The 27137-nt window shown below is 42.9% G+C and overlaps 1 protein-coding gene across 9 annotated transcripts; it reads right to left on the minus strand.

Moving 5' to 3' along the window:
* Window positions 1-69: 69 nt before the first annotated feature.
* LOC147133461 (serine/threonine-protein kinase PAK 3) lies at window positions 70-27044 on the minus strand. 9 transcript variants are annotated; one of them, XM_086013202.1, is made up of 19 exons: window positions 26970-27044; window positions 26032-26134; window positions 23407-23596; window positions 22655-22891; window positions 12985-13178; window positions 12774-12874; window positions 11454-11607; window positions 11332-11369; window positions 9063-9125; window positions 7781-7939; window positions 7518-7692; window positions 6484-6553; window positions 5821-5869; window positions 5609-5721; window positions 5162-5279; window positions 4611-4710; window positions 4327-4523; window positions 4082-4219; window positions 70-3650 (listed from the first exon to the last, which is right to left on the minus strand). In XM_086013202.1, the coding sequence occupies exons 5-19, from the start codon at window positions 13154-13156 to the stop codon at window positions 3561-3563; spliced, it is 1737 nt and encodes a 578-aa protein (XP_085869328.1). In that variant the 5' UTR covers window positions 13157-13178; window positions 22655-22891; window positions 23407-23596; window positions 26032-26134; window positions 26970-27044; the 3' UTR covers window positions 70-3560. The 9 variants fall into 9 exon arrangements, with proteins under 9 accessions (XP_085869328.1, XP_085869324.1, XP_085869329.1 ...); XM_086013198.1 differs by having other exon boundaries at window positions 7781-7942; window positions 26970-27042; XM_086013203.1 differs by having other exon boundaries at window positions 6484-6547; window positions 7781-7942; window positions 26970-27039.
* Between the last annotated feature and the right edge of the window lie 93 nt (window positions 27045-27137).

Genomic DNA, 27137 nt, shown 5'->3' on the forward strand with positions numbered 1-27137 from the left:
TTCTGCATTTAGGGCTGCAAAATTCCACAAAAAAAATGGCACCTTGAATGCAACTCACCATAGCCAAGATGCATTACAGCAACAGTTTCGTTTTATTTCAGTCCAGTTCCCAAACTGCAATATTTTTTTTTTCTTTTTACACTCAAGACACAGCCATGCACAATTCAAAGTTCAAAAAGTCTATTGCTTCAACCACAATTAAAAATAGTTTATCCAAAACCTAATTTCCCCCGTCGTGCTTTTTTTTGTCCTTTCTCAAAGGCGGGGAGCAGTCTGCTGAGGTACGCCGGATGGATCAGCAGTTTTACAAAGCTTGACAAGAATAAGAGTAGTAATCATGATAATAATTTAAAAAGTAACCTTTTTTGTCTTTGTTCCATTCTCTTGATACACATTAATAGAGGAATTTTCACACCACGTGTACAGATTGACACATTCAGAAGATAGGAATGCACAGGAGCAACCACAGAACGGGGAAGGCGGCACATCTGAGGCGTCCTCCACCTCTCAGTGCTCACAGTTCGCGCCCGTACATGGGCGACACTGACGCCTTTTGCACCAAGCGTCCTCACGGGCCAGCCATACCCATCGCACGCATACACACTCGGCAGTTCATAGTCCACATGGAGTGTCCCGACTTACTGGGCCCAAAATGGGAGCCCCTGGAGTGCAGAGGGTGTGCGTGTTCTTCTTTTTGTTCCATTTGCAGAGTGCAAAACATTGACTGTTACATACATAAAGCACCCTGAAATGTCTTATTTTGAAGTTACATCGTTTGAAAAAAAAAAGGTGGGGGTAGAGGGGACGGTCCCCTCTTTCATATTTACATACATACATACATACTGTACATGCAGTGGACACAAAAAGTCTACACACCCCTGTTCAAATGACTGTTTTTTTTTTAGCGGTATAAAAAGAACAAAAATCCATTCAAAGGCTTTTCTGTCATTTAGGTAGCCTAGAACATGTGCAGCCAGAGTGGGATTAATAAAATAACGTGATTAATAAAATAACGTGGTTGCACAAGTGTGCACACCCTCATAACTTGGCATGTGGCTGTTTGGAATTTACCGATCACATTTGAAATCATGTTACATAGGAGCCAGAACACAACTGCTACCATTTAAAGGGCCTCTGCTCCATCCAGAATAAATCTCAGATGTTCTAGGAGGCTTTTCCTGGCATTTTCTTTGTTTTCTGGCAGAAGCCTGGAGGCTTTGTGCTACCACCGGCTGGCATTTTGAACAATTCATAATTGCCACCACCTTGTCAAAGACCTCTCGTTCCACATGAAGACAAACAGCTCCAAAGCATGATGCTGCTTCGCTGCAGCAATTGTGTTCTCATTGTGATGAGTTCTGTTGTGTTTGTACCAATTTGAAATGACAGTTAAAAAAAGTTTTTCCCCTTGCATTTGGGAGAGTGCTTTGCTTTACCAAAATTTTGAAATCAAATCTTTTTTGTCTTTATCAGTTGGAGTGGGTGCCCAATTCAAGGTGGAGGGAGGTATGAACTCTTTCAATTTTTATGCAGGGTAACACAAATCCTTTAGGGTATCTGCTAGAAAAGAAAAAAAAAAAAAAAGTCAGAAAAAACGTGCTAAATATCTGAGATGTATTTGGGGTTAACAGGAGGCACTTTAAATGGTGGTATACAATAGGGTGTGCAAACTTGTGCAGCCACCCATTCCCCTCCAGTTTTTTTTTTTTTTTTTTTTGGTCAATTGAGCTGTACAGATTATATACATCACTAGAGGAAACAATATTGAAATGATTTATCTTGGTCTCATTTTGTGTCACAAAAACCTGGCATTTAGGCATGGGTGCGCAGACCTTTTATATCCACTGCACATATCCTAACAATCTTAACCTAAGTGAACGATGAGATACAGTGTATAGTTGGTTGTTTTACATGCACGACTCATGTGTCACATCGCTCCATCTTGTGGACTTTTGCTGTACAATGGAGGTACAAAATGTGGCTGGGCGGCTCCCCCCGCACCTCAAAGTCACGGTGGAGGATTGGACTCGTGCAGACTTGAGGTAGCCCTCGGACACTCGCGCGCACGCAATTGAATAGGGTGAAAAGATGTCGCACAACGATAGGAAGACAAGAGCGCGCGCGCGCGCACACACAAACACGCATGTGCACACGCCGTAGTGTAGCTACGTGGGGATACGCCAACACAAACAAGGCTGTCTACTGTGTCGTATATGCGCGCAGATGAATGTGCGCAAATGTGACGTTTCAATTTTTGATTGGGCTCATGAGGAAGTTGCGATCATAATAGTTCCGCAATTGATCATTTAGAACAAATGAATAATTTAGGGTGAGGTTGGACAATGAGATTAAGAATAAAACAAAAAATAAAGTAGACGTGGGTGGTCACCTTATCGTAATTCATAATGATGATGGAGGGAATGGCCATATTTTTATTTTAAAAAATGTCATAAGATGCAGTTTTATATGCCACATCTATAAATTAGTATGTGAAAAGGAGAAAGGGACCATATTTAAATATGCGCTTGGTCTACTTTTATCAATAACGTACACTGTAAAATTGCATTTATAAAAGGATTTTCATTTACATTTGAAGCAAGATTTATAGTTCGTTAAACCGATGAGAACTATTTAGTAACAACGCTAAAATGCATGTCAACAAAATATGCCGCTGAGCATTTGTACATGTGTTTTAAAATAATGGAATATAAAATCGGCAGTGCACATACATGCAAATTTGGGACAACGAAGGGCTTTAGTAATAACTATGAATATTAATAGGAGTCTAAGCATACCGGATCAAGGTTAAATATACCCTTATACCATATTCAATATTATATATTGGTTTAATTTGAAATGGGGTCAGACAACTGAGCTAATAAATAAGGGCAATGCTAAGCTAAAATGAAGCAGGATCAGTGTAGAATGCTCAAATCCAACTTTGGTCAGGTTGAATTAACCATGGCTTTCCCCTTGTAACTGCACTTTTACACACGCGTGCACACGCACACACAGCCACCGTCAGCTCCTCCGCAGTCATACGAGCACAGTTTGGGTCCAAGCGTGACTCTGATAGAACACTGCAGGCGTGATGTGTTACCCCACACGAGAGGAAGAGGAAACTCTACCAAAAGCTCTTCTTTGAGGCCCTTGTCCCCCTCTTTTTTTGGTTTGTAAGCAGTTGTCCCCCGCCCCTCCCCCCACAGAACCTATGTGCACGCACACACACACACACTAGTGACAGACTGCTCTACACATGTACAGAGTGCTGAAGACGTAAACAAAAAGGTCTTTTTAGCAGCACGGTGCCGAGAGGCTGCAAGGCCGCCGTTCGTCCGACGCACTGTACGTATGGGTGGGCTGGGCGGGGTAAGGGGGGGGGGCTGCTGGTGGGGGGTGAAGGCGTTTGAGAAGGGGAGTCACAGGGCTCCACCCAGCCCCCTCTGCACTTTTGGCTGTCACATCACCCAGCCCGCAAATATCAGAAGCACCCTTCCACCTTCATGAACGCACACCTAGCAGGCGGGGGTCCAGCCTTGGGTGAGGACAGAGGGCGCCCCCTAGCGACTGCTGTTCTTTATGGCTTCCTTGGCAGCTACAATCAGAGGCGTGAGGCTGGACAAAGGCTTGGCCAGCTTCAGGAACGAATGCTGCACACAGGAAAAAGGACATGGATGTAATATAAAGAAGACAATAGACGGAATGCGTGTCAAGCATGAACACAAACAAGCTTTCATTATTATTTCAGGGGGCGGCCATTTTGTTACTTGTTCGGGCTCAGCTAACAACCAATCACGGCACATCTTCAGAAAACAAATTAGCCGTGATCGCTTGTTACACAAGTGTGATTTTCAGTCGCCAGAAGTGAGAAAATGGCCGCCCGCTGAGATGGATAAAAACAGGGGGATTTTGCTGCTTAACTTATATTTCATAAACACAATGTTAATCAGTATGCCGTGTCATATCGGTATGACTAGTGAGGTCTGCCTTAAAGACGACATTAAATCCCCCCCCCCCCCCCAAAAAAAACTGTCCACTTCCCTTCAGTCTACTGTACTTTCATTTTTCAGCCCGCTATTACCTGAAGCAGCTCCTTGGCAGAACCTCTGCGGTCCACATCCATCTCCAGGCAGCGGTTGAGGAAGTCTCTGAAGACGGACGACAGTCTCTCTGGGTTCTGGAGCTCGGGCGTCCCGTTGGTAGCTATCAGGTACAAGGCCTGCAAAGACGGGCATGGTCAAAATGGAGGGAGTCATATAAGAAAGCATGAATTTTGAATCTCCTTGCCAGTGCGATGAATGAACACCTTGGCCAGGCAATTCTTACCCTGAGAGGATTCTCATTCAGATACGGAGGTTCTCCCTCCACCATTTCAATGGCCATGATTCCCAGAGACCAGATGTCTACTTTTGGGCCGTAAGCCTTACGGGTCACCACCTCTGGTGCCATCCAGTAGGGCGTTCCCACCATTGTGCTGCGCTTGTTCTGCTCTGGAGTTATCTGGGCGCAGAAGCCGAAGTCGGCTGTAGCGAGAGACAAAGGCAAAATCATCAGCCAACACTTAAAAGCGTCTTCCTTTGGCAAATGTCAAGTTAGAGTCAGAAACGTACTGAGTTTGACAGATCCGTCCATTCCCAAAAGGATGTTGTCACTTTTTATGTCTCTGTGGATCACCTGGTTGGAGTGTAGGAAATCCAACGCTTGAAGACACTGACGAGAACACAAAGACATTTGGAGTATTCGCTCAATAACGGCACAGGATCAGCGGCTGACTAAAACACTATCAAAACACTGACCTACATTCCAATATCTATTCCATGAAATTGAATTTATTCATTCCCAACAGCCATTCTCTTCACTCTGTAGTATTTTGTGGATGAGATTTTAGATTTGGATTTACAGTCATTTTCAGTGGACAGAAGTGACAAAATGGCCGCCCCCAGAGATGGCAGAAAATGAGTGGGTTAATTCTCATTCCACACACGCAATATTTAGCAGAATGCCTTGTTTCAACTAGTGGGTTTGCATAGAACATATTCTTGAAAAAAAATATGTTTGGCTTGATTTCCCCGTTACCAATTGGACCTCAAATAAAGGTCATTTCAACAAGGACTCAGTTGGGAGTGCTTGTTGCTGCTGAGGCCTCAGCTGCGTCTCTTACCTCTCTACAAACTGCTGCAATCTGGCCCTCGTCCATGCAGGTCTCAGTCACGACATCCGTCAACGAGCCGCCGGCCAAATACTCCATCACTACCCAGAGCTCGTCTCCTACCAAGTAACTGAAAAAAAATAAAATACATGAGAAGCACATATAACCAGGAATGTATCTTCTTGTGTGCTTGTCATCATGACTGTGTCATTATTTCTAAAAATGACAATAAAACTGAAGCAAAGCAGTTATTACTGTCCCTATTCTTCATTCCTCAACAGTAGGGGGCAGTAATGTAGTTTATAAATAATGCTGACCACTAAAACCAATGAGGAAGGAGCAAAAAGACAAGTGGAAGAATCAGATAACTTTCTGCGCCACTCTAATACAGTCGGTCAAACATTTTGATGCATTCCGACTCAAATTTGAAGGGATGGTATTATAAAGTTCATAACTGACCTGTCCAGGTAGTTGACTATATTTGAGTTTTTGTTTTCCCTCATCACCAAGATCTCATTGATGATCAACTCCTTCTTGGGTTGCTGCTGCAGGTTCATCTGCTTGATGGCCACCTGATATAAAAGGAGTAAGAGGAAAAAAACAAAACAATATATGGATCAAAACAATGAACTAATGACATTTGAATAATTAGGGCCACAATTGTCACTTGCCTCTTGGCCGGTTGCTATGTCGATGGCTGTATACACAGTGCCAGAAGCTCTGGAGACAAAGAAATGATATCAATAAACATGCACATTTATGATTTGGTCTTTAAAGCTAAATTAAATACAGTGATTTCAAAACTGTTTTCTATGGTTCCATTATACACATAAAAATGGAGAGTAAGTAACTCATCATAATTTGCAAGGCAACGCCGTTTCATTCAATGACTATACTTTTGAGGGGAAATTCAATTTGTATTTGGCACATGACAATAATCCACAACACATCCACTGTATCGCATTTCCTGCTCAATCATCAGACTGGACACACAAAAGGCCTGATTTCATTTTTAGAAATGCTAACAATTTGCGGTAACAATGGCAGATTTGATGATAAAGCAAAGTTCCAAGAAATAGCACAGGGAAGTCGATACTATGCAGAAGGACAAATTTGTAGTTCTTTGAACACACTGGAGAACAAATTCCAACCCAGTGGATTTGCTTATCTTAGTGTAAGCAAAAGGAGAGCATCATCAGAGGCTATAATAGATTAAAAAAAAACAGAGGTCTTTACTTTCTATATATTACAGTTGCTAATAGTTACAGTTTATTTATTGAATATCTTTTCAGTTTAACTCCCAAGGCTCCAAGTTTCCACTCACACACACTTACCCTTGTCCTATTTTCTCAAAGCGTGTGTACTTCTTTTTGGGATCCCCCACACTCACGATACTCCCTGAGTCAGAGACAAAACACGTGCATAATGATTGTGCATGTTGTTGAGTTTCTACGTCTGTGTGGGTTTGTAAATGCTTAAGAAAAAAAAAAAAATCATCTGGGCACGGCAGAGACACTTTTCCTTGGAGCACATCTAATTTTAGAAATTAAGCCAAAGCATTTTCATAGTACAACTTAGAGAGCGGCAGTGAATGAATGCGTACGTTCGCTGGTCACAACATTGCGATTGGAGTTTGCAGTGGCATGGGACTACATATACACCGTCTATCCTCAAATAGTGCCACTCTCTCAAAAAGGCAGCTCCCTATAATGGAAAAAAAAAAAAGTGGAGTGCTCTCTTCATCTGAGTAAAACGCCCCTGGAGAAAAAATACATTTATGTTTCTTACCCTGTACAGAGATGTGTTGTTGTTTTTTTTTAAATACCAAATTTAGAATGATCAAAGCTGAAAGCGGAAGTCAACGCAAACATATTTTTTTCAAGAATATGTTCTATGCAAGCCCACTAGCTGAAACAGGGCATTCTGATAAATATTGCGTTTGTGTAATAAGTGTTAATCCACTCGTTTTTAGCCATCTCTGGGGGCGGCCATTTTGTCTTCTGTCGACTGACAATGACATCACAACTGCTCACAAGGACCAATCACGGCTCAGATTCGGAGAGCAGGTCAGCCGTGATTGGTCGTTGTGAGCAGTTGTGATGTCATTTTCAGTCGACAGAAGACAAAATGGCTGCCCCGAGAGATGGCTAAAAACGAGTGCATTTTACTGCTTAATTTATATTCCACAAACACAAAATTAATCCGAATGCCGTGTTTCAACTAGTGGGCCTTGTGGGAACATATTCTTGAAAAAAATATGTTTGGGTTGACTTCCGCTTTTAAGCATTATGATCTTCTTGTAGGCAGAATTTGTAACTTGTAAGTTATAAAGGCAGGACAATAAGCAGCAGCATATAAAGACACATACTGAGTCTCTCCAGAATTTCCTCATCTGTCATTTTGGATTTCTTCCTCTGGCGGTCAGTGTGGCGGTACATTGTGCTCGATGTGTTGTCGGGCTGGACCTGTGACTCGGGTGGCGTCACAACCTCTTTGATGGGAGTGGGAGGCTTGGGCGGGTCCATGACTGAGCGCGTGTAGATCTGCGAGAGCATGTGACACGCTGGAGTCATCTCAAGATTTGATTTAGCATGTTCTTAATAAAAAAATTTTTTTAAAAATAAAACGCACAGATTTAGTGTGCTCGGGTCGAGGCGCAATGACGGGCGGCAGTTCGTCGTCGTCATCCTCCTCCTCCTCTTCCTCCTCCTCTTCTTCCTCTTCCTCCTCATCCTCCTCTTCGGACACAGGTGGAGCAATCGGGGGCTCTGACGTTGAGGTTTTGGCACCCTGCTGGATGAAAAAAAACCATGTAAACACCACAAAAAATTTCCGAGCGTGCGGAACCCAAACCGGGAGATGTGCTAAATTTGTTCGAATTCATCTTATAAACCTAAAAAAAACCATCCTGTAAATGAGAGCCGTGTCATATCATTAAACGTGTCAGGAAAATGAGGCGGCACAATTGTCAGGAACAATTGCGCTAAAGGGCAGGAACGTGTTAGCGGTTGAGTGAGAGCTCAAGGGAAAAGGTGCACTTTTGTCAGAGCGAAAGGAGTTAGGTTCGGTTCTGTGTGCCAAGAACCTGGGATGAGAATGCACTTTCTGCGAGGGACACGCGCTTACGTATTCGACGATGCTAAAGTGGAGCAAACATGCTGCAACATTGCAGTAAAGTGCAATGCGTGGATGACCCGCAGACAACCTGGATATGCACGATACCTGCCACCAAGCGCAAAAGTCTACACTAATATGCTTCAGACATATTTATTATGCCTAACCCGGAGTATTTGCCCCCTAACCCCTCATCCAAAAGTCAATTAGCCTTGTATCGTTTTCCTCTTATGGAAACATCCATTTCCAGTCTTGTCATGCATAAATGAAGCAGTGCAGCTTAGTTCTGGCGATTAAACAAAGAAGGGAAGATCCAGTCCTTCGTTCAAGGCCTGTCACCGGCTCCAAGAAGGATTGGGTCGACTCGACGGTGCACAAATTAGACTCAGGATGTTTGTAAGTCGTGAAATGTGGTCTTGTCTTTAGGGGGGGAAAAAAAAAAAAGGCCATGCGGTTATGCCGTCAATGGTGATGAAGTTAAAAGGGAGACTTCTCAATCAAGTCGGAAAGAAGATGAGCTGCGGAACATGCGGATTTAAAGTCAGCACACCCCCCCCCCCCCCCCTCGTGGCATGCGCCCCTGCCTTGCCACCACCAGCGAGAGGTGCTCTTACTCATATACACCCCCCCGCCTCCCGACACCGTGAATGCAATGTTGACCGCAGAGAGTGATGATGATGCCTCAAAAAAGAAAATTCGCACGAGCTCTTTTGTACTCGCCAGGGGGCGTCATTTGGATCGAATGATTGGACCTTCAAAGCCGATGCAGAGATGTGCAATAGTAATATGGAGGAGTTACCTTGTCAAATAATGCGCTGCAGGTTCTAAGGCTGACAGGAGGCCCAGATGACAGCAGTCGGTTCTGAATGTGAAGGTTGAAAATGGGAGGATTTACTCAAAACAAACCCACACAGTGTCGAAGAGTGAGTGGACTTCAGGGGAGGGAGGGGGGTTGGTGGGGGGAATTATGTGGGTGGTCGCTAATTAGGGATGGAGGTCGTCTCCATAAAACTGAACTGGGGCTACGGACGCCGCGTCAGGAGTCTTTAATTTCCATTCAGTAAAAACAAACGTCAAACAAATCGTCCGCAATCGAGAAATGGGATTACACATATCAGCATCCTTACTGTCGGCAGGTGACAACGTCGTTCCAAAACAGAAAACAGACAAGAGGACAAATGACAGCGGCGTGATGGCAGTCACCGTTGCGTCACATCTCATCATCGTCGCATTTACGGCTCCGAAACTCAATACTTGTCTCTAATTGAATGAACCTCGGTGGCCTAAGCCGCAATAAACATATCAAAGCTGACACTGACGCCAATTTGGTGTGTTGATGGCAAATTGCTGTCAACAAATCCAAAGACTACTTATCAGGGCATTTTTTTTCCATTCTTCAAACAACAACGCTCTCATAATTATGGTATGATTTCAAATCAAAGTCTTGAAAAGCTAAAAATGACAATCGGACAATCCACTCATCTGAGGTCAAGGTGGGGCTCGGTGCTTGTGTCTCGTCGCTCCAAAATGTGAATTGACAACTGAAATGACGTTCAAAGAGACCAATCAATACACATTAGGTACTTTGTCTCAACATTAGGCACAACCTCGTGAGCTCCAATACAAGCTGTTAAATGAATACAGATGCAATGTGATAAACAGCTAGCGCGTGTCTATTAGAATTATATTGTTTAAATAGAGCATCACGAGATAATGGTTTAAAACCTCACAAAAATCCTGACCCTTGATTACACACAAGTGTCAACCTCGAGACTGACTTGAGCAACCCTCTTCTTTTGCGTCCACTTTTTGATAGTTGAGACCGCTGGACACACTAAGAGACAAACTAAGATCCATCTATGGCACAAGTTCGGAGTCCTGAACCGCTGCAAGACACCCTCAAATACGCTCTCACACGCAACCTCTTCGCTTTACTCGCCGGCGCTACCCAAGCAGCAGCCCCGCATGATTGGCCTGGGGCGGCGAATCCCCCCCTACCCCGCCCCCCCGCCAGACTCGGATTGCACTTCTTCACCCGGCCGAGCGTGTGTGCGGGGAAAGGCATTAAAAGCGTAGATTACTCCGGTCAAAGCTAGGAATGAGGTCAGCCTAGTGGGAGTCGTCCTCGGTGCAGTTGAGCCTTGACTGAGGCTCGGGCTATTGTTTGTATTTCAAAATCGAGTTAAGTAGATCGGAAAAATAAACCATGAGCAGCGCTCGTTCTCACAGTGGATCAGTTTGTGAGTGCAAAAAACTGACTGGGATGGCTGCAAAGTTCAGGGAATTGCTGGGAAAGCATCATGAGTGGAATGTGCACATTTTGCCCATGAAAGGGAAGCATGTGCACTGACTCCAACGGTCACGCCCATGAACCGAATGCACAAAATGTTCCAACTTACCTGTTAGACTTTTACACTTGTTGTGGAAATTAAGACAAAATGTGCCTTGCTCTATTTAAAAAAAAAACAAAAAAAAAAACATATTTTTTTCAAGAATATTTTCCCAGCAGGCCCACGAGTTGAAACACGGCATTCTGATTAATATTGTGTTTGTGGAATATGAGTTAAAGCAGCAAAATCCACCCGTTTTTAGCCATCTCAGGGGGCGGCCATTTTGTCATTTCGGTCCAATGAAAATGACATCACAACTACCCAGGGCTCAGGTAACGACCAATCACGGCTCCCATGATTGGTCGTTACCTGAGCCCTGGGTAGTTGGGATGTCATTTTCAGTGGACAGAAGTGACAAAATGGCCGCCCCCAGAGATGGCTAAAAACGAGTGTGTTAACTATTATTCCACAAACGCAATATTTATCAGGATGCCTTGTTTCAACTAGTGGCCTTGCATAGAACATTCTTGAAAAAAATATGTTTGGGTTAACTTCCCCTTTAAGACTTTTGAGTGATTGCACTGTGTAATCTAATCAATGTGGATTTTTTTTTTTACAGCGTGGGGAAAGCGCTAATAATAAACAGACCAAAGGAGCCACCTGAAGCAAAAAGTAGCATGCATAAATCGAAAAATATGAACATACTAAATAATAAAGCAAAATTATACAATGACTCACCAGAGTGTTTGCCGCTATGTAACCATGGGCAGTCTTGTCTGGAATAGAAACAAACAATCTCATTCAAACGCTGTTCAAAAACCCTTCTGTCGTTCATTTCTTCGCATTTTGGAGCTCCGTACCTCCCGAGGTGAAGCTCATGTACTTCTGGTTGTTGACCGTCTCTTTGGAGTCATAGAACTTGAGGACATCCAATACAGCCTGCGGGTTCTTCTTCTGCTCCAGCTTGGTGATGTTGGAGGTCTGCAGGAGGCGCGCCCATTGTTCCGGGATGCCCTGCAACCACACACAGGAAGTCAAACTCCAAAGGTTCACACTTTAAATAAATAAATACACAAATACAACACCTGGAATGATATATATGTATTTCTTTCAAACAGTTATTGGTTTCCATCCTAATACGTCAGGAAAAATTGTAAACTCGCCGAGCTGTTACCATGGTAACTGCAGAAGGCACTGGCTGACCAGTGGACTAAACGGTAAAAAAAAAAAAAAAAAAAAAGGGCAAACATGATGTCGATGCTGTATGTCACAGACAGAGAAGTGTTCATTTCCATTCATCCATTTCCCGAGAAAATATGCAAAATCCACAAAGGAAGGCCAGAGCCAATATGCCACCTGTGACATTTGAACATTTGAATTGAAAAACCATGAGTGTCTTTTTCTAATATTACAAAATTATATACTGTACAAAATGACTCGTAATGAGCGTCGCTACTTTCCTTGCAGGCAAAACTTTTCATCTGTGAGTGAATGGAACTAAAGGATGCGACATGCTTTGTTTTATGTCTAATAAACGTCGACTTTGTAGCTTTGAGCAACTGATGGAATTTAGACTTCAAGTCAAAAGCAAGCACACTACGTCACTGCTGTGCCGCAGATTTGTCGAACAAACGAGGCCTTGTTTGTTATTTTTAAATTACACAATTACGCGTTTGGAATCCACGCTAACAAGCAATCGTGCTCCCAAATCAAAAGCTGTGAGACTTTGTTCTTTTTTTTTTGCTATTTGCGTCCATTGAATACAGTGAATAATGCAAAATCACAGATTTTGTCATTTATAAATATAAACTGAGTTTGAACTAGGTCATATTTGACATTATTATAATTTTTTTTTTAGATGTTTCTCATTCTCACATACACTACGAATAAAAGCAATTTGACAAATATTTGTAGCTATGGGTATCAATTGGTGGATTCACACAAAAACGTTTATGGGAATCACCTGCCTACTATTATTAATAATTCCGAGTGGATATGAAAGAATGGGAAAAAAAAAACAATGCCATATAAAATATTCAAATTCGGGTCTCAACAGCATATTAGGAATGGAAATATTTTATGAGTGGACTGCGGCTTCCTTGAGAAAGTGTGATGTTTCTTGATGAGTGCTGCCAGATGGGCGATCGGTTGCTGTTCCATCAGGTGAAATCGACACTCACTGTGAATTCTCCCGTTACTGCGTCAAAGCCGACATGGATGGTGTGTTCAAAGTCGGAAGGGAGCGATATCTCGGGACGCTCCTTCTCCTTCTTCTTGTTTGCTGAACAAAACGACAAAGCGATTTCAAACGCTTGTGTACATATTGAACTTGTGTAGGAGAAGTGACGGACGGGCGAAGCGTGAAGACGAGATGGGGCGACGGGTACTCACTCTTATCACCTCCGGGGAAGATGGAGCGCAGGCGCACTTTCTTGATTTTCTCTTCAGGGGCCATTGGAAGCGGTTTGGAGGCGGGATTCACTGATGAAGAGTCTCTGGAGCTACTGTTCATTCTCAAGGGGGGGGCTGGCGGTTTCTCTTCAATATCGACACTATCAGACATCTTTAGTAGCACTCACAATGTCCTGGAAAAGAGAAAGAGTCAGCTTAGAGCAGCGGGACAATCACGTTTTCAACGTAAATCATTTTGGACGGTGTATGTAGACTAGAGAACTGTGTAAAAAAATTGATTAGGGCAGAGAGGGAAAGAGTGTGGTAAGTGATGAACAGCACTTCCTGTTTCCTGTGATGTGACATCCCACAAAACGGTGCTAAAAGTCCAGTCAAGGGTAGTGATGTCCACAGTTCCTTTTCTGGTCAGCTGCTCTCCGCGGCAGCAGAATTGGGGTAATGTGACTGTCACGTCAGACGGATCACGGAACATGTTCACAGTGCTGGGTGCAAAGTGGTCTGAGCTTTGGCCTATTTTTGCCTTCCAACAGCAGCAACCTGGTTAAAGCAGCAATGGCCGCCACAAAGTGAATTGAAATGTCTCACATTGTGACGACCTGTGTACTGAATTAAGATATTCAGCGCTCATGTAGTCGTTTTCCACCTCCCCATCCCACTAGCGTGTTAGACTCCTTCACCGCCTCGCCCCGAGGCCAAGCCCATCATGTGATGTGCTGCACGATTGTCCCAGAAAAAGCGGGCCAGCCGGGCCGCCCCCTTCATGGAGACCTACATTAACAAACAAAAGCCACCCCTTGAGCTCTTACACAGCGTGCACTCTGAATCTCACAAATCGCACGTGTCACCATTAGGTTATACTACTGTAAGTGGCCGTCTCTTTGCATTCGACAACATGGCTGGTTAGGTCGTATTCGTCGTCTTGTCAAAAGAAATGATGAAACTAGATATTTATTAACTCCATTACTATGACAAAGACTCTCTGCTCTCATTTCTGTTGCTATTCATAAGACATGTTGGTGCTCGTGTAAAAAAAAAAAAAAAAAATCTACTCTCACAGAAGAAGGACAACTCGCTCCATTTTAGAACAATTTCAGATTGATATTTTGTTATACAGTTGAACCTCGAAGGCCCAACACAAAACCGGGCTGCTTGGTCGAGCTCCATTTTATTCATATTCAACTGAAATACTGTTGTCCAACAGTAGAGGAAATAATGAAAGAAGTGAAAATCTGAGTCAAACTGTCTCGATCATCAGACCGTTATGAATGTGACAGGCTTTACTTAAGTGGAAGTCTACCCCAAAATTTTCTTTACAAGAGTATGTTCTATGTAGCCCGACCAGTCTAAACACTGCATTCTGATTAATATTGCGTTTGTGAAATATAAGTTTAGCAGTGAAATCCACCCGTTTTTTGTCCATCTCAGAGTGACTTCTTCATTTTGTCACTTCTGTCGACTGAAAATGACATCACAGCTGCTCAGGGCTCAGATAACGACCAATCATGGCTCAGCTTCAGAAAACAGGTGAGCTATGATTGGTCATTACCCGAGCCCTGAGCAACTGATTTGTCATTTTCAATCAACAGAAGTGACAAAATGGCCGCCCCTCGAGATGGCTAAAAACGGGTGGATTTTGCTGCTTAACTCATATGAAGTCATATTTAACATTATGTAATATCCATTGACAATTAAAAACTTGACTTGACGAATGAGATGAATGTTAAGGCACGAGAGCTTTACAGAAGGTCAGAGGGTCAGTCAAAAGGTATGGAAGGAACTCACTAGTTGATGCAGAGGTGACACCTTCCAGTCTCCAATGTTCTGACGGAAAAGACTTTACAGAATGAAGTATTGCACCCTCAGTGCTCAAGAAAATAGAAAATCATCCAGAGTGGAAAAAAAAGACAGTTGAGGAAAAAGGACTTTCGGAGTAGGCTTTAAATTGGGCTTTGATGGGCAGGATGAAGGGATTGTGATGACACCACCAAGACAAGATATGCTAAAAAATAAATAAATAAAAAAAATAGTCTTCTCTCCACCACAAGGTGTCAAATCTTAACTGAAAACTCTGCATGCAGGGATAGGACCTTTCAAGAAGCCCTGATTTTGGATGAAGGAGCTCACCCATCTGATCAGAGCTTCCAGGCAGAAGAAGACAACTTCACTCTCAAAGTAGACCTCAGAGAGAAATTTCAAGAAGTCCTCAAGGTCACTATGTTGATGCCGGACTTACATCAAGGTGGACAGCACAATATGTTCCACATCAAAACTGTCTTTAAGGACCTTGATTTGTAAACTCAGGCACAGCACAGGCCAGATTGTCCAAACGCGCTTGGCAAAATGCAGAATTAAGATTCTGGGGAAGTGCGGGGATTAGTCCAGCCCCTGATTGATTAATTGATGAGATGTCTTGTCTGTCTCTCAGGAAGTTTGGAGCAAAAGCTGTGTCAGCAACAAAGGACAACAAGGAAGGACGTTCAACCTTTTATAAGCTTTCACCTTATGTGAGGCTGTTTGAAACAAAAACACTAACTTTTTTGTTTTTTTGACAAGAGTGCTTTTTGAGTTCTCATTACATTACCATTGTTGCACACCAGTGTGAGAAGGGCAAACTATAAATGAAATGTTGAGCTCATTAATGTATTTTTAGAAAGATATTTTCCGGTTGGGTCTGCGACCGTTGTTTACTGTCTAAAGCAGCACGGTGCGTGTGACAACAACGTGGAGGTCGAAAGCCGGACGATTATATCATCACCTTCCTAAAATAATGGCCTCAGTCATATTTTCAGGGTTTTTATTTCAGAAAACATGAACAACTGAGACAACTGATTATAGTATAGTTTTCATGAGATGTTTGAAGGAGACGCTAAGTCAAAAATGTTCTTTACAATAATGTGTTCTGTGTGCTCCTACTACTCTGAACACGGTATTCTGATTAATATTGCGTTTGTGCAGAAAATCTACCTGTGTTTAACCATTTCAGGGGGCGGCCATTTTGCCTTGTACAGCCACTTGCTGTCGACTGAAAATCACAGTGCCTAAGGGCTCTGTGACCGGTTTTTTGGATTTGGTCATGTGACTTTTGCAAGCTGAGCCGTTTGGCACCGTGATGTCATTTTCAGTTGCCAGCATGTTTCAATACAATGCAAAATGGCCGACCCCTGAGATGGTGGATTTTTCACAACGCAACATTGATCAGAAAATTGTATTTAGATTTTTGTGGAGATACAGAATATGTTGAAAAAAACCTTTTTTACATAACATTCTCCAAAAAAAGGCAAAAAAAGACATAGATTTTTGTCAAAATATGATTGGGCTATTATTTTAGGAAGGCTATATGTGACTCACCATTGATGCAAGTCTGCAGTACCGTTAAAGCTAATGATGACGATATCATTGTGAGGACTGGTCAAGCACTATGGCTTATGACAAGTGCAACTGAGATGCGATCAATGGGGGATCACTATCTGGTCACCAATTACAGAGGTAAAATTGATCAATAGTAACAACACCACATAATGAACTCAGCTGACAACATGCAGATGAGTCTCAATATACTTCATACTTAATCCCAACACCTCAGGTCCTCCTTTGTGACACATGGAAAAAAAAAACACACACATTTGGCACCTGAGTAGACAACAGCTACAAAAATAGACTAGTCCCCAAAAGTAATTGTTTACCAGACTTAACTATGATGAAGCTGATACAAAGCCTTAAAACTACACATTAAGTTTGAACACCTATTATGTTTTAATTGATCCAATTTAATATTCGTCAAAATAATGAACCCAACCTTGGGTAAAAGTAACCCAATCTGCTCAAAATCCACAGCACAACAACTCAGTATGTTTAGTGTGCAGCAAAAATCACCTAAAACCAGATTGTGACCACTTAATAATAATAATAAGAATTGTATTGTATGTAGTCATCACCATTTTTGGACTCTGCTCCTCAGTGGTTGTCTTTCTAATCACCTGTTGGCTGCTGGAGCTTTGCTTGAGTAGTCAGATGTTTCCCAGACAACCCTGATTTTTCCCTTGCATTAAAAAAAAAAAAAAAGACCCAATTACAATACAAACTGCCAGGCAAGCTGCACTGTCCCTAAAATGAGAATGTCCTTGATTCAAAGTCTGCATTTGGCCTTTACACCTTTCTATATTCTTCTTTAAAGCAGTTAATAAAATGTAAACAATGTCAATAATTGTGTCAGTGTCCTTTGCTAAATGTGGAATCGGAATGTATTTAAAAACAACTCTGACACTTCAACACTCAAGACGGATATTACAGAGGATGTTTTCACATTTCCCTCTCATGAAATTTTAATCTCACCATGACGAGTGGGCCTTTCAAACATTAATGCTGAATATGAACTGCTAACACAGGAAGAGCCTCTGATCTTGAATCCACGGCAGGCCGGTAATGGCTTCGCCGAAGTCGTTGTTAGTGTGATTATTTAATTCCAATACAATTACGATTTCTTCATAAAATAGCAAATGTCTATTTTTAGCAGGTGTTGTCCACGCCTTGGAAAATGCTAACATTTTGTGTTGACATAAAAGGCCTATACTCGTCCATAATATGCCAACTAGAGCATGATTGCGCAACATCAAAGGCTAAGGCTAATGGATTCTACGATTCCCATTCTGACTGACCTCTTGAAAACCGGCTTAGTTCTGAAGACTTCTCTTTTCACATACTTCTGGAAGGGAGGTTCTGTTTTATTTATTTATTTATTTTTCAAAGACAAACCTGTAGCACGCTATCCCTCAGCCGCTCGTTTACATGCAGCACGGAGCACAAACATCGCTAATCAGATAGCAGGGGGGCTATTATTAGCCACTAGCCAGATGTCACTGTCATCTTTTGTTTTACTTGGTTGTGGCCTTTTCATGGATTGCCTCAAAATAATCTGTAAACCAAGAATTACATCGTGTTCATATAGGTGCCCCCCCCCCCCTTTTTTTTTTTAAATCTTTAAGATGAAGTTACATCTGCTCTAATACAAGTTTATTACAAGTCAAATTAGACCTGCATTCCCCAGAGTTTTGAAGGATTCAGTTGCTCAGCTCCAACGGCTGAGGGATAACATTCGCCTTATTAAACAAACTAAGAAAACTGGTTAGTCCATCCTGCAGACTAATTTATTCACCACCAAAGCCTCATCCTTCCTAAACCCCCCTGCTGGGGGGGGAGGTGTGAAAGCCCAGACTGTCTGCCATTTAATATTTAGCTGTGTGCCGCTATATCGTAGTCACACTTGCAGGAGCATGCGCACACACAAAAACGCCGATCATTTGGACGACATCTGTCGGATCCTGAAAGCATTTAAGGAGAATTAACAAGTTGTTTTTGATGAAAACAACAATTCCTCCTTAAAGTGGGAGTCAACGCAAAAAAACATTTCTTCAAGAATATGTTCTATGCAAGCCCACTAGCAGAAACAGGGCATTCTGATAAATATTGCGTTTGTGTTAATCCACTCGTTTTTAGCCATCTCTGGGGGCGGCCATTTTGTCTTCTGTCGACTAAAAATGACATCACAACTGCTCTCACTGACCAATCACGGCTCAGATTCAGAAAAGAGGTCAGCCGTGATTGGTCATTGTGACCAGTTGTGATGTCGTTTTCAGTGGACAGAAGACAAAATGGCCGCCCCCCAGAGATGAGTAAAAACCAGCGCATTTTGCTGCTTAACTTATATTCTTATTCTTAACTTACAGAATTTATATTCCACAATCGCAAAATTAATCAGAATGCCGTGTTTCAACTAGTGGGCCCGCTGGGAACATATTCTTTAAAGGCTTTAATTATTCTGCTTTAAAGGGGAAGTATTGAAGGCATATCTTCATGATTAGTCTTTTATTTTGACAGGTATTTACTTCCTGGCGTTTTACAGTTTGAAATAAGCTACAAGCACGTTAAGAATTCAAATATTTGGTGTTGCATTTGTATTAATGTTCAAGTATGTTACACATGTTGAGTTTGAATTTAATTTTGTTTGGTTCATATTCGTTGTATTAAAAAGAGAAGCCGTTCCGGACCTGTCCAAATGTTTTGCAAGCAGGCAGCAGTTTCAATTAGCGGTCAGAGTTGCTAGCAATGATGCCACATGACAAATACACATGTTCTCTTGCACAAGCATGCTGTAATGCCTGTTTTAGGAACAGCCAATCAATTCTCGTCAAGGGTGTGCTACAAATGACACACTCCTCGACAAGCGTGCGCAATCAAGGTGTGCTGTTGTGGTTTGCGTCATTGGCATGTGACCTAAAAACAGAAAGAGAGTGCAGTGAGAAAACGAGAGCAGACAGTGATGAAATGCTGACCGATAAACGTGCGCGTGCGTGTGCAGGAAAGCCAGGGGCATAAATATAACAAATTTATTCTAACTAGCTAACACTTTGGAATAGGAAATGTATTTGTAACCTACATTTGCTTCCTTTTTTTAACGTCCCTACGGCCGTGTTTTGGGTTTATTTGCGTTTCCACTCACATTCAAGGAATACATGATTGAAAAGTCGTTACACTCAGCAGACACTCCATAAAGTACACAAGTAATAAATGCAAGAGCTGGCTACAATTATTATTTCTTACAATATTTTAGTTACTTTATTCCGTTATACAGAGGCATAATATTACGGTAGGACATCTCAATATAAAGTAGTGAAGTACTTCAACACACCAATTAGAATTTGTTACTTTGTAAATAAATGCTAAATTGCACAGACACATATTTTTGCTCAAGCTAGGATTCTGCTCCCTCCCAATACACATTCTCGCGAGCCTCATATTCACTTTTGAGCGAATTACCAGAAAGCGTGCACAACAGTTGCACCTCCCCACAGCTGAGAAAATAAACGGAGCTTTTTGGAGGCGAAGCAACACTGTGCGATCTTCCCTTTCACCTGCATTTGCAGAGCTTGAATCGCACGCTCGCCAAAACCGCTTTTTGGGGAATTAAGAGCAGTGAAATACTGCCGCTGGAGCGTGCGGCGTGTTGCTCTCCCCCGCTGTAAGTCAAATCCAGAGCCGTCACAAAAAAAGAGCTGCCAAAATGTGCGTTTACAACATAAATGTGAATCGACGAGAGGGCGTCTGCAGTCATCCTCCGAATTCCCTGAACATCTCCCAATCTCGGGCCTCTCCAACGCGAGACTTTTGAGTTCAGCCAACCCCTGGGCGAACGCCTGACCCAGTGAAACTTGCTAATCTCTTAAACCTCTTCCAACTCTGCAACATTTCATCCTTATATTCAGCACGTCTCTGTCCATCGTCATCGTCTGAGTCATCTTACAGTCAAAGGGTGTAGCTCTGACTTGCTGGAAGGTCGAACCCTCCCCAAAAAAAAAAGCCTCTGGACCGTCCTTAAAGTCAAATTTACAGCTGGAGTTTGACGCATGGGAACGAGGAGGGCGCCATCGCGGAGTCTCGGACAAACACATGAATGCGCTGGGACGAGCAAGTGTATTGTGAGAAGCAACCGGCATCAAGTAGGGAGATTACGGCTGAAGCTGTGTCAATGTGTCAGTGTGTGAGTGTCTCCCTCCGTCCGTCGCTCGCACTTACTCCCCCTCCCCAACGTGGACAAAATGGCCAGATGGCTTCCAATCCTACATGCTAATCCATGACACACAACTCACGCTGCAGCCCTGACACACCTACCACAATGCACTGCTGGGGGCAGTTCGACCCGAAAAACAAACACGCGCACACCCCGCATAACATTGATGGAAGACACGGGAGACCTTAACGGTAACTTTGACGGAACAATACGTTAGCCGGCAGCCAGTCTCACCCCGACTCCAACAGATGGAGGCCTCCTTGTACGTGTATCAGATTTCACAGAGTCCACTTTAAGTGGGCTGCAGGCCAAGACGACGTTCTGCTGCTTTTGTTAGTCGAGGCGAGGTAAGCGAGGCTGCGTGTGTTGGGTTACATCTGCCATAATGGAAAACATAAGGAGGCCGAAGAAATGCAAACAGGCGAGGGAAAATAGGCCATCATAAAATCATCCAGTATTTTTTTTGTTGGTTTTTTTGTTTTCATGGTATCACTCAGTGGAGAGCAAACCTCTGCCAAGGTCAAACAATCGCAATCCTCCTGCATTTTGTCGTCAAGATTCAGATTGGAATCCCTCAGAAGGAAAATCTCAAATACAAGCAAAAGCGGAAAGCTAATTTATCCTAATCTGAAAGTTTTGTCAGACTGAAAGTTGTTCGAATAAAGCATCATAACTTGTGTTGGTTCCCTATCGCCTGCATATTTACATTTGTTTACTATACAAACAGCGGAGTGGCCGGTGCAGTTTTACCGATCTTTCCACTAACGCTGAAATACAAACGAGTGTTGTGGGAATGGGCCATGTCACCTTTTGCCTACTTGTTTTCAGCTATGAAATTTTCATGAGTTGCATGTAACCTACAGAGACAACATAGAGAGGCCGAATACGGTGAATTCTGAGCGGTGGTGGTGGGCAGACAGATGTCAGAGGGACGTTCCTGTGCTGGATGCTGTTAGACGTGGAAATTGAAGCTCCTGACTATCAATATACAACAGACGAGTGTTAACAGGGAGTAACACCTTCTGTAACCCATCCCCCAATTCTCCTTGCTATCATCTCGCCCTCCCCTCCATCACCGGGTTGACTCCCTAAAATCTCTCTTACGCCTGACAGCTACACAACAGGTTTCCCAGCAGGCCTTGCGCCTCACAAATCTCAGGGACGGACGCCGTCGGAGATGGATCTCTCCCTTTAGCTCACTTGAACGCCGCCACTAAAATGAGCGGAGGTGACGGTGGAAACGCACATTCAATCTGGATCGCATCCGTCCGATCGTCCTCCACCGATGGGCTGTGGATGAATCTGACTAATAGCGGCTAGGCTCTCACAGGACCGGCCCCCGCCCCCACTCCCATCCCCAAAGAAGTCAGACCAGATGACCAGATGTTGTATATCTGCTTGTCGGTGGAGCCGCCATGAAACTGCTGCACATGTCAAAGCCGGGAGACAGAGGCACATCCCGGCTTTGTGTATGGTTTTGACCCCCCACCCCTCCCCAAAAAAGACATTTTCCTCCGACATCATCCTTTGTAGGGAGGCCTCAAAAGGATGCACCACAGAGGTAACAAAAGAGCATCCGTGAGCATATGAAGCATCCGCACATACAGCTCCCATCCAATCATCAGACTCAGGTCTCAACCCAAAATAGCAAGGCTTCTTTTTTATTTGGGGGGGTCCTTGTGTTGCAACTGCAGCTGCTGCGGGCCTACACAAACGCCACTATTGATTAGAAACACCTCCCCATCACTAATTTGCGAGGGGGTGCCTGCACTCCGTGCAGAGTTGATTAGATGCAGAGGAGAGTGGAGGTGGGGGCGCAGATATAGGATGGTTAAAAAAAAAAAAAAGAAAAAAAAAAAAGAACACGTCAAGCCCATTTTAATGAATGCAGTCGCCCAGGCCCACTCGAACAGACTGCAGATCAAACAGCTGCCTCCTTAGCCGGGGCCAATTGCAGAGTGGAAGACGGGTAAAAGGGACTACAAAGCACCCCGACATAAATACACTGTCTCCCCACTCCCGTCCTCCTCCTGCCTCCCCCTCTCTAACATCCCCATTCAATTGCATACACAGAGAGGGAATTACCTGAAATATGTCTTCACATTCTCTCGGTCCGTGTTACGCCTATGAGCCATCACCTGTGGTGGAACCATCGTCTTTCGTCCTGGTCCAAGTGACAGTTTAGCGCAAGATTGCCATTCTCTTGTCAGACCAGTTCCTGACCCTAAAAGCAGGCTTGCTCGGCAGGCTGGCTGGCTTGGACGCTTCACTGGCTGGCTGCTCGCTGTTCCCTAGCTCGGGACGTCATCCGCCCAGTTTCGCCTATTGGTCGAGAGCGTGAATATTAATGAGAGAAGCAGGTCTGGGGGAGGAGCCAGCAGAGACCAAGACACCGTTGGTTTTCTGTTTGACAGACCAAACTGCTGAGTGAGACGGTCGGGAGGGTGGGACCGAATGACCACTTTCTGCCCCCCCACCATTTTGTGCATACTTTAACTACTCATCTCTTAAGAAAAAATACAATGTCAGATTTTCTGTAGATTTGTAACGATTTTAGTGCATGCACACAAATCTGGACAAAAATCTACTCATTAGAACAATTTAATTGGCACATGGTGTGTCCTTGTCTCATGACAAAACTTTGTTGCCAGATTTGAATGAAATTGTGGTACAGAAATTAAAGTATTTTAAATAAAAGTGCCCCAATAAATAACCCAGCGTCATTTATACAGCCTACAAGCAATTGGGGATTCAGAGGCAGGCAGACATGGCAAGCAAAATCTTGCCTACATTTGCCTTTAATTTGCCTATGATGTCATCTTTTTGCTCGAGCTCACCTGTGATTGGCTGAAGAGCACAGCATCTGCTGAGTCTCATGGCTAGCATCTAGCTCAAGGTGGAAGCTTCACCAGGGCCCTGTGGATCCTGGCTGGTTGTCCTGACAACGCCTGTAACGTTGACACTCCTTGTCGAAGAGCAACGTAGATGTTTCGTTGATAGCACTGACTCAAATGGACAGCTTGGTGACTTGAAAAGACAACACCATGAAAAATATTTCAGGCATTTCCTAATTATCACTGCAAATGTGGCGCAGTTAAAATGCCTTTTTTTCAACCTCAAAATCTCAGCAAAGGTCCCTGTATTTTATCCCGAGAGGTCTTAGATATGTGGCAGATGAAGTATAATCCGACACGCATCTTTTGACTATCTAATTTTTCTTGAACTCTCATGAGTGCTTATCTTAAGCCGTGACATTGAAAATACAGACAAATGCAATTTTAAATCCAACATTCTCAAGTAGGCACGAGAGTCGGACACACGTCACTAAATCATAATGAAAATTTGTAGAATCAGGGACAACATAGAGTAAATATGTACTGTATAACAGAACATACCATTATAAATTAGAAACTATAAATCAAACATTTTTTAAATATAAAGTAAGGATTATTTACTAAAATGACAAATGTATTAAATATTACATTGCACAATGATTCAAACAAGAGGTAACAACAGCAATGTCCAGTATTAGTGGAATGGATGGAACTACACTAATGTCCGCTATGGACAGTCTATTAAATGCGCTTCATTTTACTACATCCCTTTAAGCCTTTCACTGGTAAACTTGGCATGCAGAACATAATAATAGGTCACGCTCATCCATGCTCCAGCTGCATCCACCAACACAACGACTACTTTTACTGTGCGAGTATGTGTGTGTTGGTACGCCAGATTACCACCAAGCACCACCCCCCCAAAAAAAAGGAATTTAATTGAGGTTAGTGGGCCTCTATCCAGTTGATCACAAGTAAATATTGATGTTTTTTTTTTTTTTCTGATTGTAGCAAGTTAACCAGGACAGCTGAGCACAGTAATGGCAGATTACGGCTTGATTTTAAATGTCGTGCACTTAATACTTTGGAAGGCCTTGCCAAGTTTTGAAATTTAGGTTGTATGACACGTTTCAACCTGCTGCATCAAAGGGGATAATAAGGCTCAGTGGGAGCTAACACAGAGCATATCTGATGCATGTGAAAATCAAAGTGGTTGAATGAATGCCGTTTGTCTATTCTAATAAAACTCGCCAAAGGTGGATAAAGATCAGAATCTTGGGAATCTAATTCCTCTTTTATACCTCAAAGGACATCCGCGCTGATTCAGATGAGGCTGGGATGACCTTTTGAATATAAAAGAGTAACAGAGAGGCAAACGTGGAGCCTCTGTGGCTTGGGAAGAGGCCTTTAATGTTCATGAATACATGTAGACACTAGTGTTGATTATTATGCAGTTGGAAGCATCATCAAAAGGTAATGCGGTAAAGCTCACTGGCCAGAAATGGTCATCCTCAATGAAAAAATGAAGGCGTTTACTTTTACATTGGCCTTAAATGCGTTGCTGGAATTTTAGAGTTTGAATAAATCCAGCTGGCCCAATCAAGCCTTCTGTTAGTACTAATCAGCACCCGTCAAACTCGCATAGGATCACCGATCATCTCTGTGAAGGCGACGCAATGAACTAGCCATGACAACCGCGGTCCGGGCAAGCCCCACCCGCTGACAGCTGGCTTATTGTGCGCCGAGTCTCTGAAGCGGCCTTGTTTCCCTTTGCTTGACCAGTTCAATAACTAATCTCAATGCAGCCGGCAGCGTGGAGATTGGAAAATGAGGAGGGCAGGCGGGTCTAGTGTACTGAGGTCACGTTATGATTTATTGACCAGTCCAAAAATGTGCATGCAACTTTTCTTGAGTAAGTCAATGACATCATTGAACATCTAACTACCTTCATATGTCCTATTATTGTTGTTTTTCCTTTAATGCAGTGCATTTCGAGGCAGACCCACTAGTTTCCTACTTATTTTCTAAATCACTTCTATGACAGGCACACCGGCCTGAACAGTCCATGAGTTAAGTTTGGGACACTTTCATACGGGTTCCAAAATGAGCATTAAGATGTGAGCAGTACTATCCAGGATTTGTTATGTTTTTTTAATGTTCCTATTCATTTTGAAATTAAATGATTATATTCAAAGGTTTTCGCTCCAAGACGGCAGATGACACTTTAATCAGTCAAATCATTGGCCCACACAACAACATCGCTGCAAAGGGTCAGTCACTAAAGGATCGGTTTGCCTCCTTTGTGTTACATCTTAAGACATCCAACTTTGGCAAAGCTCAGCTAAAACAAATGCATTTTTGTATGACGTATATGTTCATATTAGCTAGAAAGCGTCACTCATGATCACAAAAGGGCATTTGACTCGTCAACTTAACGGGTACTTTGAATGACATTACACGTGAAGCCTGACCAGACCTCAAAGGCAAAACACACTCCCTGATGTTATGGCACACAGGCCATGCTTGAAGCCTCCCACCCCACTTCTGTCACATGGATGCTAATGAACAGCAGGCCCGTGCTCTTGATGCAAAGCGCTTTTTTGGGCCACAAGGGCCGCGTGTACTCACCACATTCTGCTTGGACGCACACAAACAATAGAGCATGTCTGCAGTGCTTGGGGCCCAAACCCCGAGGAAGGGCAGATGGTGCCCGGAATCGAGGGCCGCACCCCTATTTCCATGAGAAAAGAGACTGACATAAGTGGGGGAACAGGTACCCTCTCCCCTATTTCCCCTCCTTTATGGAGATTAGAGAGTGGGGTGCATTTACCCAACGGCGGTACTGGTTTAGAACCCAACTAAGAACAAGCTGTCAGATCAAGGGCAGAGAATATCAACGGCTGATTTTTTCTTTCTTTTTTAATCTACAGTTTCGTATCTCCCCTATCCAGAATTTGTTTTGGTAAATATTTGTTTTCAAATGACTGCCCTTTAATTAAAACAAACACTGAAATAATAGAACAACCTGACGTGAGACAATTTTTACAGAAAAAAAAAACATTCAGGCTAGGATAAGGAAGAGACTGCACAAGTGTGGACCGGCAGGCGGCCTTCAAAAGTTGATCTGACGTTGTGTCTCTCTCTGGTGGCCTTTTGCGGAAAAACAACTCAACTCAACTCAATTTCATTTATATAGCACACACAATAAATTCTATCTTAAAATATAATATTATTATTACATAATAGTAATAACATTTTGCGTAACAATAACCGATGGACAAAGCTGAGATTTTGAATGTTTTTTTCCTTCAAATGTTAATCTGCAGTGTTTAGCATATGTTGACCTACAGTATACTGATTTTTTTTTAGCCACGTTTCTTAAACAACACTTCTGCATGTGTGTCTTAGTGGAAATAGTTCGGGCATCCACAGCGTCTAACAGTACACATGTGTAATTGCACTCTAGCATTGGTGGAAAGTAACAAAGTACAAATACTTATTACTGTATTGACGTAGATTTTTCAGGTAGCAGGGTCTTGAGATATTTTAAGTCAACTCAAACCAACCTCGTTGATTTCTTTGTACAGTTTTAAACTAAAAAGTGTTCAATTTCTTGATATCAGTTGCTCTTGCTCCGACGTGTAGCACTTGTCTTTGCACATTGACTTTGTAAATCTTGATTGTGTTGTGATGTGCGAGACTGCTGTTGTTTTCTTATGCTTGCATTTTGTACA

The sequence above is a fragment of the Filicampus tigris genome, chromosome 17 (assembly GCF_054856515.1).
Source record: "Filicampus tigris isolate MCC_2025a chromosome 17, RoL_Ftig_1.0, whole genome shotgun sequence".
NCBI classification, from domain to species: domain Eukaryota; kingdom Metazoa; phylum Chordata; class Actinopteri; order Syngnathiformes; family Syngnathidae; genus Filicampus; species Filicampus tigris.

Excerpts from the sequence above, each read along its gene's own strand:
- LOC147133461 (XM_086013198.1), bottom strand. The coding sequence starts at position 13,156 with ATGTCTGATAGTGTCGATATTGAAGAGAAACCGCCAGCCCCCCCCTTG. Across the intron at positions 11,370-11,453 it reads CATGAGCTTCACCTCGGGAG|ACAAGACTGCCCATGGTTAC; the intron begins GTACGGAGCTCC and ends TTTCTATTCCAG. Across the intron at positions 4,524-4,610 it reads GGACGGATCTGTCAAACTCA|CCGACTTCGGCTTCTGCGCC; the intron begins GTACGTTTCTGA and ends CTCTCGCTACAG.